Source organism: Candoia aspera, chromosome 15, assembly GCF_035149785.1.
Source record: "Candoia aspera isolate rCanAsp1 chromosome 15, rCanAsp1.hap2, whole genome shotgun sequence".
Taxonomy (NCBI): Eukaryota; Metazoa; Chordata; class Lepidosauria; order Squamata; family Boidae; genus Candoia; species Candoia aspera.
Window position 1 is genome coordinate 7,040,397 of NC_086167.1, and position 19,157 is coordinate 7,059,553.

General features: G+C 44.9%; 1 protein-coding gene across 1 annotated transcript in view; it reads right to left on the minus strand.

Annotated features, from left to right (window-relative positions):
• The window catches only part of SLC8B1 (solute carrier family 8 member B1), a 32,465-nt gene extending 14,240 nt beyond the window's left edge, over positions 1–18,225 (minus strand). The window contains exons 1-10 of the mRNA XM_063315523.1: positions 18,146–18,225; positions 13,191–13,551; positions 8,273–8,425; positions 5,983–6,035; positions 4,706–4,763; positions 4,152–4,269; positions 2,712–2,879; positions 1,508–1,615; positions 983–1,030; positions 84–214 (exon numbers count right to left, since the gene is read on the minus strand). Coding sequence (XP_063171593.1) covers positions 84–214; positions 983–1,030; positions 1,508–1,615; positions 2,712–2,879; positions 4,152–4,269; positions 4,706–4,763; positions 5,983–6,035; positions 8,273–8,425; positions 13,191–13,376 — 1,023 coding nt within the window. The 5' untranslated portion in view covers positions 13,377–13,551; positions 18,146–18,225. The remainder of the gene's footprint in view (positions 1–83; positions 215–982; positions 1,031–1,507; positions 1,616–2,711; positions 2,880–4,151; positions 4,270–4,705; positions 4,764–5,982; positions 6,036–8,272; positions 8,426–13,190; positions 13,552–18,145) is intronic.
• Positions 18,226–19,157: the final 932 nt, after the last annotated feature.

Genomic DNA, 19,157 nt, shown 5'->3' on the forward strand with positions numbered 1-19,157 from the left:
AGCAATTTAAAAGTGCCAGATGTCCCATGGGGAGAGATTGTACAGTTTAGACAGATTCCTTTAAAAAAAGATACAGCCCTAACCCTGAAGGCCTTGAACAGTTTCCAATAGCAGGGTTTTCTCCTCCACTTCCTATAATCCAGAGGATTGATGGATTGAGTCAGAATCTGGAACGTGGTCTCCTCTGAGGGCAACAAAGGTTGGTATTCTTCCTCTGCACAAGTGAAGGAGACAAGGAGCTATGTAAGTGGATAGGAATCAAGATTTCCCATTCTCCCTCTCTCTTTCTTTCTCATGCGTTCAGGTAACTGCCTGGACTAGTCCCTGCAGTTTTCTTGGCAGCATTTCCAGAAGTGGCTGGTCATTTCCTTCTTCTTCTTAGGGCTGAGAGAGGGACTGGCCCAAGGTCACCCAGCTGGCTTCATGCCTAAGGTGGGACTAGAACTCACCGTCTCCTGGTTTCTAGCCTGCTGCCTTAACCACTACTCCAAACTAGCTCACCTCCCCGCTTCAAAAACGGGGTGGCAGGATCTTTGAAGATAAGGAAGGAAATGGTCAAGGTTTCATCCAATGTGATACCTTCTCAAGAACAACTAACGAGCAGAGGCGATCAAATAAATATGTTGAACCACTGAATCCCATCACCTCCAGCAAACACAGAGGAGGTTGTATTGGCTGAAGATGATGGAAACTTTATTAAAGGTGGATGGGTAACTTAGGAGTAGCTGATAAAACTCTACTCCAGGCCTCAGATAAAAATCTGCAAGGACCATGTCAGACTTCTGCAACCAGGACAGAGACTTCATTTCCCCCTTTCAGAATGAGGACACCTGCTCAATTATTTGAATGTTTATCAAAAGCATGTCTGCCTGAGAAGTAATGGAGCAGCTTGCAATAGGAAAATGTTATGGGCTACGCAAATAATTAAGATCAACTCTAAACATTCTGCATGCTTAGAAACCAGAAACTGCAAATGCCTCACCCCCATTCAAGCTTGCAGTGTCACCCTCTTCAGAATCTGTTGGAAGTTCTGCACAGAGAATGAGAGAGAGAGAACGGTAGGAAATGCATGTATTATATTTGTATACTGACAGTCTTGAGCATCAGATGACCATGTAAAGCAAACTGATGGAGCATCTAAGTCAGCTTGACCTAGCACAATTTGCTCTGGTATTTCAGACAGACAAGACTGTCCCTCTAATTACTTCCTGGCAGGCCATTTGTAACAGCAGTTGCCACAAACTAAACTACTGTCCTTCTCCATCCAAAGCACAAAGGCTTGTTGCAGAGAAAATAGGACCCTCCTGATAATGCTGAACGCAACCCACAACTTTGAGTCCCCTTTGGGGGAGATAGGCAGTGATAAAAAATTTAACAAACAAACAAACAAACAAAACTTTCCAGACCTTTGGCCATGTTGGTTTTTTGCTCATGGGAACTGGATTACTGGAACAGCTTGCGGTCCAGATGTACGCCAGCTCTGGCCTATAGATTCACCACACCTCACCTGGTTCTGGATGGCTGGGTGGAGCCAATCTTTCCCTGTGCTGCCTCTTATGAAGCCAGGTTGAAACCACAACAGTCAAGACGTAGAAGATGTAAAGTCCAAGGAAACCTGGGGATGAGAGATATTACTTCACAGCAGCTGATGCTTGTCTTCTCTGCTCATCAAACCTTGACTCCAGTTCATGTACAAGTTATGGATCAACTTCACTTTATATATTAACAACCTCCTCCCTAATGAGTTTCCATAATAAGTAAAAACACAGCTCTAGGAAAAAGCATTAGGTGTTGCTATCTACCCATGTTGGTCAAGGCCATTATCATACATACTCTTGAGTACTGTTGGGTCATTTTTAATCTTTTCTTTCCTACGTATGCCACCCTGAGCCATTCGTAGAATAATACAAAATGTTAAGAAATGAAACAGATAAATAAATAAAAATTCCACTTATGGAATCTGAGCTCTTTTCAGCCTGTTTTGAACCCAACACAACTGTTCCAAGCTCAGAACAAGGAGGTGTTTCGAAGTAGAAATGTTCTGGACTCCCAAAACATTTTGTCCATCAGCAATGTAAGAGAAAATGCCCTCTCTTTATCTAAGTTTTGTGGTACAGGCCAAAAAATAGCTTTATCTGCGATTGGAGAATTGTTGTGCAGAGTTGACCTCAAGATCTTTTACCAGGCTTCAGATCCAAGGGGATGCTGAGCAGTTAGGCATCTACTCAGTAGCTCCCATGGATTGTCTTGAATCAATAAAGCTTTGAATAGCTCAACAAGCTGTAGTGAGCATCCACATTGAGACGCTATTCCCCTGACGTTGAATACTCCGGAGCGGTGTTTCCCAACCTTGGCACCTTCCAGGAATGAGGACTTCAACTCCCAGAATTCTTACCAATGGCTATGCTGGCTGTAGAATTCTGGGATCTGAAGTATCCATACACCTGGAAATTACCAAGGTTGGAGAACACTGCTCTGGAGCGATGCATCTGGGGCATTATGGGAAATTCATTTGGCAGTTTCACTCAACTACCCAACTCTGGTCCTGTGAACCAACCTCGAACAGGCATCAGCTTCAACCCTGTTGGGATGAAGGAGTAGCATCACCTGCAGAAAGAGCCAGGCCCTGTTCCCAGAAGACAAAGCATGAAGATGGGTTCTCTACCTCCCAACAAGGACTTCTTAAGGCCCCTTTGCCTTGTAATACCTACCCAGAGCTTCTGCCAAGGTGACTTGTCCAAAATAGAGAGCCACAAAGGTCGAGAACACGGAGATCATGTAGAAGACAGCATCCCGTAGGAATGGACGAGAGGCGGCTGTGAAAGGCCTTATGAGAGCTATGCCACCTGAGACTATGGTGGTGACGAAGATGCCAGCACCTAGTAAAAAAGAAAAAACAGCTGGATGATCTTTCCTCTTTCCTTTACTCAGCCATACATACTGTAATGGGCTGTGAGAATCACCTTGGGAGACAGGAGGAACAGCCGCAGCCTAGACAATGGGCTGATAAGAGAGATCTGAGCCCAGAGGAGGGATGGGGGTGTGGAAAGCCTCTCAGAAGGGACCCTCCCTAGTTCTCTGGAAAGTGAAGGCAGGGGAGGGGGGAAGTGCCTTCAGACTTGCAAGATCCTGTTCCTGCAGCCTTACAGTAAAGGTGGTGTTAGTACTCATGGGTTGGGTTTCCTGTCTGGACTGCCTCAAAGGGCTGACCCACAGACAGAATTCCTTCTATATTTATTCTATCCTGCCCTTTCAAAGGGTTAAACATTTCCATGTATTCTACATTAATTCTTGTTTGAACTAAATACCTGCATGTCAGCAGGGGGATCCGCAGAGTGCGGTCAAAAAAGGTCAAGCTGGCAGCCATGACTTTGCAACACCCAGGCCAAGCTTCAACCACACTATCGTGGCTGCCATTTTGACTTTTTTTACACCTTTCTGCAGGGGTTGCTGTGGAGGTGTGTATTGGAATGGAACTGTCAGCCCTCCCAGGTAAACCAGACAGGAAACACAGCCAGATGAGCTAATTCTACTTTATTGTAAGGCTACATTCACAGAATCGTGCAAGTCTGGAAGTACAGACCTTCCTATTCACTGCCTGGGGGTGGGTCCTTCCTAAGTTTCTTTCTCTGGCCGTTGCTCTTTTGTGGGCTCCTCTCTTTTTTATCTGATCATTCCCTAAGCAGCATCTCTTCCCCGTCTTCCAAGGTCACCCTCACATTCCATCACAAGAACTGTATCACACCTAGGAAAGTGTAAGTTCTGTAGATTGGGCACCGATTCAGAAACTGTGATCTAGATATTTTTCCACCTCTTCCAGCACAGATGGGCTGATCTCATGCCAAAAAGAACTTTCTTTGGAGAAACCCAACACTGAAGACAGCTCCCACTCAGGTTGGAGAGGAAGACACACCAATCTTCACAGAAGGAATACAGCGACGTATGTTTTGGTCATACGTTGCATTAGGCTATAAAAGGGCTTACTTGGGTGTGGCTTAGTGCAACACACGAAATCCAAGCCTTGCACCCTGCCAATCAGAACTTTGGATGTGTGACCTTGGTCAATGGTAGCTTATCTAACCAACCATAGTTCAAACAAACCTTGGTCTGAGGCAGCACACAAACCCAGCCCTTAGCTTTGCCACTCTTACCAAAGATAGATCCAATGGCTAGCCCAGCTGTCCGGGGATCAGAGAAAGCAGCGATGGCACTGAAGATGTCAGGTGCCCCATTTCCAAAAGCCAGAAAAGTGACACCATGGAGGAAGGGCTAAAGAAAGAAAATCCACCACTACTGGCTGGTTTAGGAGTGGGCTTGGTCCCATTATCCTGCTGGCCTCTACACACACAGCACCAGCATAGTCAGGGAGCTGGCTTAGTGTGGCCCTGGAGTTAAAAACAGCCTCTTTTATGTTTGTCTTCTGGGGTCTTCTCAAACATCTGATGATGATCTTCATCCTCATGATCCTCATAATAATTTGATGCCCAGTTAATCAGAGGTGACTTTTTTTCATTGCCACTTCAACCTTGTCAACAGAAAGCTGCAACGTTTTCATCAACACTGTACCCCAATTCCCCACCCAACTCTCATCCTCCCTGGTCCACCTTGTCCATTTCATGGGCTGTCCTCCCAGGAGCTTCTCTTTCCACGCACACCTTGTCCCCCACCCCCAAAAGACAGGAGGAATAGGCCTAAGAAAGGATACTGCCACATTATGGGCCAGCCGCAGCTTGGTGGAGATGGCTGCTAAGTTAGGGCAAAAGCTGGAAGAAACAGAAAGATTAAACATTTCTGAGACCCTGCTTCTCTTTTATTTCTGTTCCTTCCCTGCCTTGCCTCCTGAAGATAATTTCCCAGTTTAAAGACTGCCAGGCTTCATTCCACAGGCAGGAATGAACCTTTAAGAGAAGCTCACAAGAAACCAAAGAACTTTAGAGCTCTCCACCTGCCCTTTGTTTTTGCAGCAGTTGGATTTGCTACCATGTTGTTCTTCACCAACTGCGTGAGAACTTGGGTGATGTAGGGATTACAGTGTTGGACTGCTTCTCAAGAGGTCTGGGTTCAAATCCCCCTTCAGCCATAGAGGCTCCCTGGGGAATTTGGGGCCAGTTCCTCCCTCTCAACCAACAGCCAGTGTGGGGTAATGGTGAAGGTGCTGAGCTAAGAGTGGGGTAGACCCAGGTCCTGGTCCCTCCTTAACCACAGAAGTTCCCTGGTTGACTTTGGGCCAGTTCCTTTCTCAGCCCAACGTATCTCAGCGGGATGTTACAAGAGGGACAACATGGCAGAAGAGACCCCCATACTGAGCTCCTGAATGAAAAACAGGAAATAAATCCAAGAAATAAATAGACTAATGCTTACAAAGAGCATGGAAGCAGCATTATGATGGCTCTTGCGTATGTCCGTGTGACTTACTTTCACTGGCTGGATTAGGCCAAAGGGCCATTGGGTAATTCTATGCTTTGAGATGTTGAAGGAACCCTTAGTATATTCTATCAACCATGCAATCACATTAAGCCATTGTATGAAATTAGGCTGTCCTATGTTATTCATCTGGATGTAGCATGCTCTGTGAACCTCAGAATGGTTAACCAAGGTTTAGTATGTTGTGTGAACCCAGCCACTGCATATTTAAAGGATATAGTGATGGGATCAACCCCAGATGGTCAATCCAATTTGGTGGCAATGGATAGGTCTTGCTCACCCTGCTCAAGTTACTACCAGATGCAGCACTACAGCTGGGTTCCAACAACACCATAACCCATCAGATGGTGCATGCATGGGCCATCAGACGCCAGGTGTTTGGTCAAGGTGCCTTTGAGGACAAGCATGGTGCCTATTTTTCAGGGCCAAACAACCCAATCCATCTTTTGCACGTGGGGGCAGAAAACAGCTTCTGAGCCAGCAGGTCCTATCTGAATGAATTCCATTTCTGAACTTTGGCTCTGAAAGTGAGATTTGAATTTGGGGTTTACTACTCACAATTTCTCAGCTGTGACCCCAAGGATGACAAAGAGGTAGAGGAGCCAGAGAACCTACAGGAAGCCAAAGACAAGGGCGTTTGCTGTGAAACAGGAGGAGGAAAAACACCATCCAACCTTCCCATCCGGGTCCCCCCCAGACAGGTTGGGACCACAACTCCCAAGATTCCAAGGCAGCAGGGCCAAAGTCCACAGGCACTGCAGCTCCAATCCTTTTGGAGGACACCAGGTTGAGAAAAGCTGATCTGGTTTGTCTCCACAATTTTTCCCCGGCCAAGCAAAAAATCCAAAGAAATTGTCTTCTTAAAAAACTCACTTCAATACGTTGAAATTCAGCAGCAATCTGTTTAAAGTTTGTTGCTGAAATGTAATTCTGAACACACTACCTGGAGAACAAGCTCCATTCTGTCATAGAAAAGGATACATACAGGTAGTCCTCGACTTACGACCACAATTGGGACCAGAATTTCCATCCTAAGTCCTTGCGGTTGTACGGTGAGTCACCATGTGACCAAACCTGATTTTATGGCCATTTTTACAGCAGTCGTTAAGTGAATCACTAAGGTCTTTAAGTGAATCCAGCTTCCCCAATGGGAGTTTCTTGCCAGAAAACAGGAAAAAATTGCAAAACTCGATCACGTGACCGTGAGATGCTGCAACCGGTCATAAATGTGAGCTGGTTGCCAAGTGCCCAAAATGCGATCATGTGACTGTGGGGGGGGGGCGACATTTTGCAATGCTTGGAAGTGCTTTAGAGGCCATAAAGCACCCATTCTGAGGTTGTTGTGACTTCAGACCATCATTAAACGAGTGGTTGTAAGTCGAGGACTACTTGTAGAAGCTAGATTGAGCATCTATAATAAAGTTCTGGATCTCCTTGCTGCATGTAGGACTAATATCTCACTTGTCATTTTCTAACAGAAGCCGAGACCCCAGAAAGCTGCTCGAAAGATCTCCTGAAGACAGAAGCCCCTAATTAACACCACACTTGTTACTCCCTCCCTTCATAAAGCTATTTGTTCATCTAAGACGGTCTTTCTCAAAGTGTGGTCCAAGGACCCCTGGGGGTCCCCCAAGACCCTTTCAGGGGTCTGCAAAATCAACATTATTTGCCAGATATTGAAGCTCTTTGCAAAAATTTAAAACACTGTCACTGTTCTCATTGTTATGTTTAATTTGTTAAAAAAAGATTTCAAAATATTTATTAGATAGCTAATGTCTAATGGGTTTAATATTGTGCTTACATCATTTAATAAGTCAATATTCTATGAATGCATCATTTATTTTTAATATGGGAAATATCGATCAATATAACTCATATCCATATGTTTTCGTTTTCTTTCTTTTTCTTTTTCTTCTTTTCTGTATTTTTTAATAAATCTTCCTTTAATTTTGTGTACTTTTATTCTATTGAAAAATTCAATCCAAGATAAATATAACCCATACAAACAAAAGCTCTTTTGGGGTCCTCCATCACTTTTAAAAGTGGGAAGGGGTCCTGAGAGCAAAAAAGTTTAAGAAACTTTGATCTAAGCCCTCCAAACATGACACTGCACCATCTTCCTCGCTCCTGGAGAAAAAGCAGTAAGGTTAACAATAATTCATGACAACCACCATCACCATACTTTTTAAACTCGGAACTCTGCAGGCTTTCAGGCCAAGAGGCACATTTGGATGCCTGAGTGCCTACAGGGGCACAGTCCCAAAATGGGCAGGGCCTATTACAATGCACCTTTTTCTCCAAAACTGACTCCTCTTTAATCCTTGCAGATGGTCTCCAGCCTTCTCTGCAAGTGGGCATCTGTCCATACTAGGTGTAAGCTGCACCCTCCCACCATTTTTCTTTTCCCAGAACGCTCGTAGGATTTCTGTCTGTCAGCCTTACCAGGTGGACCAGACAGGAAACACAACCAGCTGAACTAATTCTACTTTATTGTAAGGCTACATTAACAGAATCTTTCAAGTCTGAAAGTAACAATTCTCCCATCTGTCTCCTTCACAGCTCAAGAAACTAGGGAGGGTCCCTTCTGAGCCTCTTGCTCTGCCTACTATGCAGCTGTGGGCTCAGCTGCATCTTATCTGACCGTTCCCTTAGCTGCGTCTCGTCACCCTGTCTCCCAAGGTCGTTTCCACATACCATTACACCACCCCATGCTTGCATTTTATAGCCAGCTGGCTCTGTGTTTCCTGAGTTCCTTCATTAAAAGAACTTTTTAAAAATCAGGAAGGAGGAAAGAAGCCATCAGGAGAAAAATGCAAGGGGTGTCTTCTCTCCCCACCAGGATTCTTACGTAAAGGGTCAAGGCCAAAGGCTGCAGAGCAGCTGGGAAGATGCAGAAGACTCCGTTGAGGTAGTTGAGAAAGCCGCCCTCCATCTTGCATTCCGGGTTATGCTGGATGAAGGAACAACGGTTCGATTGATTCTGTTTTCCCACTTCCCTACACTAGAGTGGGGAGAGAAAACAAGGAAGCATGCTTAAGGGAAGAGATTCCACAGGAATGGCCTGATCACCATCATCTTTTACATTTTTTATCCCCCCCCTTTTATTGTAATGTTGTTGGTCACGATAGTAAAGGTAAAGTTTTCCCTTGACATGAAGTCCAGTCGTGTCCAACTCTAGGGGGCGGTGCTCATCTCCGTTTCAAAGCCGAAGAGCCGGCGTTTGTCCGAAGACACTTCCTCCGTGGTCATGTGGCCAGCATGACTAAACGGAACACCGTTACCTGCCCGCCGAAGCGGCACCTATTCATCTACTCACATCGGCATGTTTTCAAACAGCTAGGTTGGCAGGAGCTGTGTTGGTCACGATACATTGTATTATTTCAATATAGACTCAATGCAGTAATGTTTATGGAATCCTTGGTGCTCTCTGAGCTTGGTGGTTTGCTTGCAGACGTTTCATTACCCAAATAGTTGGGTGTGGTGGATTTCGGCAGTTCTGCTGGTTCTCAGGAAGGAGGGAGCACATTCCAAGAAGGTGGAGGAGATAAGAGAAGGCACAGTCCAGGAAGCGATGGTGGGAAAACCAAGAGGTTCAGAATAGCCCCGCCCTAGAGTGCTCCCAGGTTATTTCCCCTGAGGTTAGGCAGAGTTGCTTTAGTCTGGCAAGATTCTGTCTAGACGGCGTGTGCAAAAAAAGAACTGAAGTTTGACTGGGCTGATTCTCCATCGTTCTTGGGCTGGGCCTGACATCGGATAATGAAACGTCTGCCAGCCAACCACCAAGCTCAGAGAGCACCAGTTCAACCCTGAGCTAGATATAGTCTCTTCTATTGGAGGCATGTTTACATAATATAATATGATTAAAAGTTATTCACATTCTATTATTTAAAACGCTTAAAGAATTGCAAATAAAAAGAGGAAAAGAAAAATTCTATCAGTATCAGTTCCCATTTGGGAGGTCAGTGTGACAAGGATGCGATTATTTAACTTTTCATCCAGAGTTGAATATAAGATAAAAAAGAAAGGACCACTGCAATTCGCATCGAAGTATTAGTTATGTGACTACAGTCTTGAACTAGTTAATTGATATTAAGGTCTCTGTTGTATTGTTACTTTGTGTGGGTGGGTGTTGATAAAAGGAAATAATAGAAGCAAATTTAACAAAAATTTAAATGCTTAAAAGTTAAAATACCTAAGAAAGAGAAAGAAGAAATAATAATAATAATAATAATAATAATAATAATAGGAGGAGGAGGAGGAGGAGGAGGAGGAAGAAAGGCAGGCAGGCTATTGATTTCTGTCTCCCCACTTTTATTATATTTGCTAATTTGCAATTTACATTTTTACAAAGCCTTTCTATCCTGCCTTTTGGTAAAACAGAGTTCCATCCTTTAGTCTTCAAGGAAGCTAGCAAGAAAACTGAAGGCACCATACAGTATATTGTATTTATTCATTGGTTTATAACTTCTATGGCTACCCACTCATACACAAATAACAGAACTTTGGACAGAAGAAGGTCATGTTTTCACTAGGCTTGGAGGTAAACTGGTAGCAGAACTGGTTTAAAAGTGGTTAGATGTGGTCCAATAAAATACACCAATAAAAATACTCTGAACTGGACAAAGACCAGGTCAAGGAGTGGTCTTCACAAATGATACAAGACCAGAAATAGTTGGTTTTGTTTTGGCTTAGCATATTGTAAATCCAGGCATTGTGGCTTGTAAATCATGTTTTAAAGCTTAATCTAGCCTGTTTTTCATCTCTGATAATTATATAAATTGACATAGGACTATTTCATTATACCTACTAGGTAAAGTAACCGTGTTTATATATGGAAAGAACTTAAGCCACTCAAAGATGGTGGACAACCGGAAAGGCATGTTAGCCTAAAAAAATATTACTGAACAAATGATGATTTAAAAAATGTGAATCCAGTTGTTGCCACAAGTTGACCGCCCTTGGAAATCAGGGGGCTAAAATTTGTAGTTCTGCTAATGCTGTTTATATAATCCCCTCCTACAATCTCTCACTTTCAGCAGTCAGGGTCTTCCACAGCCCAAAGGTCTTCTAGAAATAATTCAGCCTATGGGAACATTAACTGTGTGTATTACCAAGTAAGCAAAAATTAAATTTCTTGGTCTTAAGGCTGGGTAGGGCCTCTGTGGGGGGTAAAGACACCATGATAAAGATACTGGCCTAACCCCAGCAAATCCAGGCTTAGTACACCTTCAGCCACGGAAGCTCACTAGATTGACTGGTGCAAGTACTCACTCTCAGTCCAATCTAACTCACAGGGGTATTGTGGGGACAACATTGGAGATGGGAGTGCTAGTAGCTGCCTTAAGCTTCTGGAGAGTAGGCAGGATATAAATCCAAACCTAATGAATGAATTATATACATAAGGTAGAGGGGAGCCAACTTAGGATCAATGAGATTTAAGAAAAAAGGTGGTTAGAAGGTTCATATATATTCAATTTTTACCCTAGACACACTCCCTTTCTGCTTTTACCACACCCATTTCCTTGTTGTCCCACCCACAGAGGCCCTCAACACCTTCCCCAAGAAATGCACATCATAGTTGACTCAAAGACCCTTAATAATGGATATCGAAAGTCCCAATGAAGAAGTGAGACTTCTGCTCCCAGACAAGATGTTTTCAGACAAGGGTCCAGAAAACTGTTGACTAGAGTCCCTGTGGGACCCAGCAGCCTACAGTTCTGCTCAAGTTCTTGACAAAGAGAAGACAAGATTAGGAGCCAAAAGCATTTGATTTTCTGCTGGTCCTTGTCTTTTCCAGACCCAGCCAGTCTCTCAATCCCTTTGCCTTGACGAAAAGATGAAAGGAAGCAGTCAAGAATGACCATATATAATGGTTAGCTGATAAACCCATCCAACATCTGACCTCTCCTGAATGTGGATCCTTACTCACCAATGAATCCCAGAAGCGTACAGAGGAAGCCAGTAGAGACTGGAACACTAGTTGCGTCTATTCCCAGTCATTTCTCCTATTACGAAGTGGGTTACATTCTACACCACCTGAAGCTTCTAAGCTGTATTCAGGTTGTAGGACAAAGAAAGGCCCTTCTTGATTATCCCTAAACAGACAGGTTACACTCAAGATAATAAAGGTAATAAATTACTATGGACATCAGGATGTTCTAGAAAGGGGGCAGGGGTGTCCACAAGATGAGGTGAAAAACCATGACTGTGATCAACCTCCATCTCTTTTACATGACACTTGTACAAAGGCGTAGGGCTTTGATAACACTTGAAGCCGCCATCTTGTCTTTTTTCACCTTATCCTGGAGACCCCCCTGGGTGGATGAGTGGCCTGTCAGGGTTTTAAAAAGCCATATCGGGAGCACAATGCCTTTGTGTAACGACTGTAAAGTTATCCGTGGAAAGCAAACACATTAAAACAATGAGAAAGGGATGCATTGTGCGACGCATGTTTACAAGCCCTTTAAGACTCTCAAAGGTAGTACCCAACAATTGTTGCTGAATACATTGCTGTGTTTACCAGCTGGCCTCCTCTACTTATTGGGTGCAGAACTGTTCAAGTATCAAGAGCCCCCTCATAGGGTGCAATGTAATCGACCACCTTTGGGGGTGACCCTGAAGCACGACAGCTGGACCAGGGGTCAGATAGCAAAGGCATTTTAATATGTAGGTCACTCTAGGGACTTCTCCAGGTGGGAGCATGAGATGACCTTGGCTGATCTTGAAGATAAGAAGATGGAACACCACTAGGAAGCGTCAGGATGTCAACTATACTAAAAAAAAAAATTAGAAGAATATTGCAACATACAGTATATCAGTAGATGAATGGGCAAAGGTGAAAGATGTCAATGTTATTTTGAATGATATTCCAAACTTGGGGAATCTGTTTTTGAGGAATATTGGTTATATCAGAGGTGGGGAATAGTTGAGAATTTTACTGCAATTGGAAAAGTGCTATAAGTCCAGCTATCAAAGACTGATTTCAAGGAATGTATAATGTATCCATTTTTGAAAATGGATTTTTTTTCCACTAATTTTTTTCCCCACTAATAATGACACAGTATGTTTCCTTTAGGCATAGATTTCATAAGATTTTACAAGAATAGGAGAAAAAAATATTCAGAGTTTGGTAGATTATTGTTCAACGATTACATGAATAAGTGATATATTTAGGCGACTTATATTGATTCAGGGTATTGATCTTTTAGGGGTATTTTTCTGTGTATTTGTTTGTTTGCTATATTTTAGTCTTTGGTCACCCATCCAGTCCATCAGCATTGTGATGGGATATACCATACATACTGGAAATAAATACTTACCACACCCTGTCCCATTTCTCTATCCATACAAATGATAAATCTGTGCTGTTTGTAAAAGTGGTGCCATACATATCATAAGACAGATCTCTTTGAAAAGGCCTCTTCTAAGGAACATTTTTTTAAAAAAACATTCATTTGTGTCCGATTCTTGGAGACTGCCTGGACAACTCCCTGTAGTTTTCTTGACAAGCTTTTTCAGAAGTGGTTTGCCATTGCCTCCTTCCTGGGCTGAGAGACAGTGACTGGCCCAAGGTCACCCAGCTGGCTTTGTGCCTAAGGTGGGACTAGATCTCACGGTCTCCTGGTTTCCAGCCTGGTGCCTTTAACCACGACACCAGACTGGTTCTCAAGGAACCAATTATGCATTAGGATAAATGTTTCCCAAGATTGGCTTTAGCCCCAATGTAACTGAAAGAGAAGCATGCCTCTAGGTTTTTTGCAACTTACCTCCACATTTGAGGCTGAACTCTGGATTCCAGTAGAGAAGGGTGCTCGGAACTTGGTATCCCACGGTCCAGTGGAAGATCCTACAGCGTTTGCCTCCCTGACCAGCAGAAAGGCCACACCAAGCACCCAGAAAGTTTGCATAAGGCCCAGCCAGAAGACTTGCCTTGTCATCACCGAGACCACCATCTAGAGAGAAAGACTGCACTTCAGGGCATTGGGAGCAGCAATGTCAGAAAGGAGGAGGCAGCACGTCCAACCACTAGGAAGTTTCACAAAGGCCGGCCGTTGGTGGAAATGGAGAAGTGAGCTCAGCAGAAAGTTGGGGTACGTGTTATGACATTCCTCTGTAGAGAGCAAGAACCTGTGGAGAAGCCAAAAGAAGAAAGCTCAGGCTGGAAGAAAATTAAATTAAAATAAAGTAAAACAATTAACAACAATAAAAAAGTAAAAAAGTAAAAATAAAAAAATAAAAAAAATAAATTAAAAATAAAAAAAATAAAAAAAATAAAAAATAAAAAAAATAAAATTTAAAAAATGTCATTTTCTGAAGCTTAAGGTTTGGGCAATACGCCAAGGAGGATTCATCTAAGCCTCAAACGACAGCTGGGTGGTTGAACCTTTTTCTGTAAACCCAAGTTGGCAAGAATCAAAATGTGGACATGGTGAGCAGATGACTACACTGAGTAAGGGATTCTGGGAATTCAGCACATCTGGAGGGCACCAGTGTTGGGGAAGCCGATGCAGAACAGCAGACCTGATTCTGTGCCCAGACTCATTTTTGGTTCCCTTAGTTTTCCATTGTGAAAAAATCAGTAAGAAGAATAAGGAATGCTACTAGTATTATTTACTACTTGATGTACTACTAGTAATAAAGTTTTCCTCTAAATACTGCCTGTATTCCATTTTTTTAAAATCCATTCAATCGTGTCCGATTCTTGGACAAGTCCTTGCAGTTTCCTTGGCAGGTTTTTCAGAAATGGTTTTCCATTGCCTCCTTCCTAGGGCTGAAAGAGAGGGACTGGCCCAGGGTCCCCCAGCTGGCTTCGTCCTAAGGCAGGACTAGAACTCAGGGTCTCCTGTTTTTTAGCCTGATGCCTGAACCACGACACCAAACTGGCTGTCCTGCCTATATTCCATATTTGAAAGCAAATGCTGGAATTCTTGTGTATCGCTGCAACCTTATTCCTACTAGCTCTTATTAACTCATCCTCAAAAAAAATAGTTCCCTTGCTGTTCTCCAGTCTTGGCTGATCCTAAGCAGATCAGATCCTAGGATAGGAACAGAGAGGTTGGGTACACACAACACCATGCTGGTCCAGACTGAAATAGGCTGGACAGCTTCTGGTTCCACGTGTTTTGGGAACCAGCTCACCACACCATTCATTTGTGTTGTTATACAGGCAAAGCTATTGTGTTTTGTTAATTCTGAGGGCTAGCACGTTGTGTGAACCTCACATTAGGGCCTTGGAAACATCTCAGGGGCCTGCCATCTTCCTCAACCCAGGGTGGGCAAGCTGTTCAGATGCAAGGCCTACTTACAGCGCTGGGTAGAAGATCTGTAGATATATATATTTACCTTTTCGGTAATTTTATTTTTATAGCTAGAAAACACAGTCAAGGTGAAGGTGGGGGGGAGAACTACAGAGTAACATACCAGACAGTATAAACATTAACACATACCCAACGAAAAAGAAAAACATTCCAACAGCAACAATACATAAACACACACACGACTCGGTGCTTGCACAGGGGACCTTTCACCTTTCACACACACACAAACACACACAATGCAATACAGGTATAAACACAGACATATATATCCTGTGTGTGTGTAGACAAAAGGGTAAATTTTAGAAATTAACACATGGGTTGTGGGTAGGTATTAAACATCCTTCCCATGTACAGTGGATATAATAAGTGAGATAAGGTAAAGGTAAAGGTTTCCCTTGACGTAAAGTCCAGTCGTGTCCGACTCTAGGGGGCGGTGCTCATCTCCGTTTCTAAGCCTTGGAGCCGGCGTTGTCCCTAAGGACCCGTCCGTGGTCATGTGGCCGGCATGACTCACGGAACGCCGTTACCTTCCCGCCGAAGCGGTACCAATTAATCTACTCACATTTGCATGTTTTCGAACTGCTTGGTGTGCAGGAGCTGGGACGAGCAACGGGAGCTCACCCCGCCGCGCGGTTTCGAACCGCCGACCTTCCGATCGGCAGCGGTTTAACCCGCAGCGCCACCGCGTCCCTTAATAAGTGAGATACTTAAGAGCAATCATCAGAATGGCCCAGCCCCACATTATATATTCAACATAATGGGTATTTTGACTCTACGAGCTGATTCAAACCACACAGCAAGATCACAATGTGCACTGTGTAAACTCAGCTCAGAACGATGTCTGCTGTCTGAACCAAGCCGCTGTGGCTTGCAAACCATGGCTTACGGCTTCGAGTCTTATGCAAACCTACTTTACAGAGGTTTATTCAACCAACCGTTGTTAAAACCTACAATGCGTGACTCCATCTCAGCCCTTCCTCCATGTGTCCTGGGCCTACGACCAGCTTGGCCAGCAAGAATTCTGGGAGTCGTAGTCCCAACATGCACACACACGCGGAGGGCATGGAATTGGTGGGTGTTAGTCCACCCCATTACGAGTATCTCATCAAAACCTGCAAATCTGTTTCCACGTTCTCCACATTTTGAAGGTATTCCTTATTGCTTCCTTTTTTGTGGTTTGTGGAGGAAAAGAGAACAACTACGCCAAACTGGAAAGGGAGTAACAAAAACAGACAGTACTTGCAGGGATATTTAACACAGTCCCTCTTTCGCTGATATTAAGATAGAAAACAGCCTTAAGGAATTCCTTCACTCTCACCTACTTAGGAAGATCCCAGTAAGTATTTTTTTTTCCTCCCTAGGTGAATAATTATTGTGAGTAGCCTTGTGGAACCAGCCAGACACGTTCTGGAATAACAGCCTCAGAAGAGACAAGAATTTTTCTTGGCTTTCTGGGGCCACTTAATCAACCTGTCTATTTCCAGTCTTCCTTTTAAAACAGGAAGAGCGAGCCAGGATGCCATGTCAGTTATCCTGAAGTTCATTCATAGATCTACTTCCTCCTCCCTCTGCATCAAATCTTCAAACAACTCTCGGAGGGACCGGCTTTCGAAAGGTCTTAAAGGGAATCCAGGAATCTCTCACCAAATTACTCATGAACCCGTAAAATCCAATCGGGCTTCGATCTCGATCTATACCTCACCCCGGTTCAACCCTGTCGGCTGGGAGGCACCAGTGGAAAACTTCTAAGGCTGATTCCTAAATAATGTCCTTCCGTAGCCATGAAGGATGGAGTATGACAAACTGCATAGTAAGCTTACAGAATGTATAAGTGAAATGCAAAGAGGGCCATTAGCTTAATTGCTTCTGGGAGGACTATTAAGCAGGATATAATTCTGCTAAGAAGTATAGTCTAAAGGCACTTAAAGACAGAAGTGTGCAGGGCCAGCTTGGGTTACATACTGGATGGGGGGGGGTGCTGCCTGCAAGCTTACAGGTAGTCCTCACTTAATGACCATTCGTTTAATGATGGTTCAGACTTACGATGGTGCTGAAAAAACCAACTTACAACTGGTGCTCGCACTTACAACCGTTTCAGCATCCCCGTGGTCATGAGATCACCATCTGGACGCTTGGCAACCGGTTTGTATTTATGACCGTTGCAGCGTCCCGTGGTCACGTGATCGCCATTTTTGACCTTCCCAGCTGGCTTCTGGCAAGCAAAATCAATGGGGAACTCCATGATTCGCTTAACAACCACCACAAAAAAGGTCATAAAATCAGGTCGGATTTTCTTAATGACTGCTTCACTTAGCAACCAAAATGCCAGTCTCAATTGTGGTTGTTAAGCGAGGACTATCTGTACTTACTTTTAAGGGTCACAAAATATGTGGCTGAGCTTGGTTGCCTGACTAACATACAATGGAGTTAATGTGAACGCTCACAAGCAGATTATTCTGAGTTCACACAACCCACTAAACCTGGACCAATAAAACACTTACTGTATCAAAACACAGAACCATATTGTGGTTTAACTTCAGGGCCTGGTTGACAAGCTGAGACAAGGGCTGGATTCAGACACCTCCATGACCTGCCAATTATTTGACCTGATGCTAGGCTAATCTGGCATGCTGTGTGAATCCAAACACATCGGCCTGGCTTAAACCTGCTTGCTACAGGCCAATCCTTGGGAGACCAGAGAAGGGAGGGGTATAAAAAGTAGGAAGCAAGCAAAGCTGTAGTTGGCCCTGATCATGGCACAGAACCTCCATGTACAGGGGCAGTTCACCTCTGGCTCCCAGATTTGAAGGGTCTTGTGACACCGGGAATCCGTGCACTACTCTCACAGCTGGCCCAAGGATGTGTAGTAGAGAAAGCACGCTAACTGGATTGCTTTCATTAAATATGTCATCTAGCCTGCCTCCTTCTCATTTCATCCTCACCACCACCCTTTAAGGTAGGCCCAGCAGAAGGATTGCCCAGTGTTTCTCAACCTTGGCAGCTTGTAGATGTGTGGACTTCAACTCCCAGAATTCCCCAGCCAGCATACCTGGGAATTGAATTCTGGGAGTTGAAGTCCACATATCTTCAAGGTGCCAGGGTGGCGATACACTGCCCTAAGCTGCCCACCAATCTTGGCAGCCCAGCAGGGATCTGAACTCGGTCCCTCAAGCAACACCGCCCCTGCCGGCTGGGGATGATAGGAAGCGTCCTCCAACGCCATTCCTGGCAGCGGATTCGGCCGAGGAAGAGCCAAACCCCACGCGCTCCCCTTCTCACGACCGGCCCATGCAGCCACCCGGGAACGCGAACCTTCCCCTTTCCTCCAGCGGCATTTGGCTGGCGCCTCCCTCCTTCCCGGCCCGAAGCCCCGTCTGGGGAGATCGCCGCCTCCCTCCGCATACCTGCTGGTCCAGTCGCACCTGCCGACCCACCTGGCCCGCAGCAGGAACAGGAGCAGCAGCAGCAACGCGCCACACCAAACCCCAGCCGAGCGCCCCCAGTGCGCTATCTATAGCCGGGGCAGGCGAGCCGCAACTCCGCCTCTTTCGCCGCCCCGGCGGTGGCTTAAAGAGACAACGCGCCCTGCGAGGCCCACAGCCCCACCCGGGCCACGCACACGTGGTGCCCCGTCGCCCCGCCAAGATCCGCGCCTTTCTTTGGCGCAGCTTTGCCAGGCGCTGCAGCTTTGTAGCCCAGCCGCCCTGCGCTCCAGCGAGGTTCTCACGCCGTGCCTGGCTGGCTTGGACGCCGATAGCCCCTTAGACCTCACCGTCATCCCAGGAAAAAAAAAAAGGGGGGGGCAGCGGCTAGATAATCCTAAGGAGTCCAGTAAGGCCGAGAAGGAGGCAATGAACTGCCTTGACTCTTGAACTGTAGAAGTCCGAAGCACCTTTAGGAAAACAAGCCCCATTCATTTCCACCCCATCGCTTTTTGAGCAAATATTGCCTGCCTCTCTTCCAAAAAGTTTCATGTCTTCCTTATGCTTCCCCTCCGCTTCTCCCTCGGCTTCAGCAACCCCTTCAGTCCATTTTACAGATGGGGAAGCTGAGTTTTTAAAAGATTGGGGCTTGTGGGAGGCTGTATGGGAAGAGGCAGGTGAAAGTGAGATTCAAATGCAGCTCAAGTCACTCTCTGGCAGATGAAACCGCCTGCTAATGCTTAAGGCTGTTTATGTTTTGCCCAGGGCTGCAATTTTGTTGCGTATTGTCTTCTTTTGGAAATAAACCTGGTTTCTGACTATACATCCTTGGTGCAAAGCCACAGCAGGAATTATTTGGAGATGAGATCACTGGGGTTGGCCCGGATTGCTGGGTTCAGAACTAGAGATTAACACAAATAAGTGCAAAAAGAAAAAAAAATGAATCCATGTCAACATGTGCTGAATACCAGCATGAATTCCAATGAGCCATTAT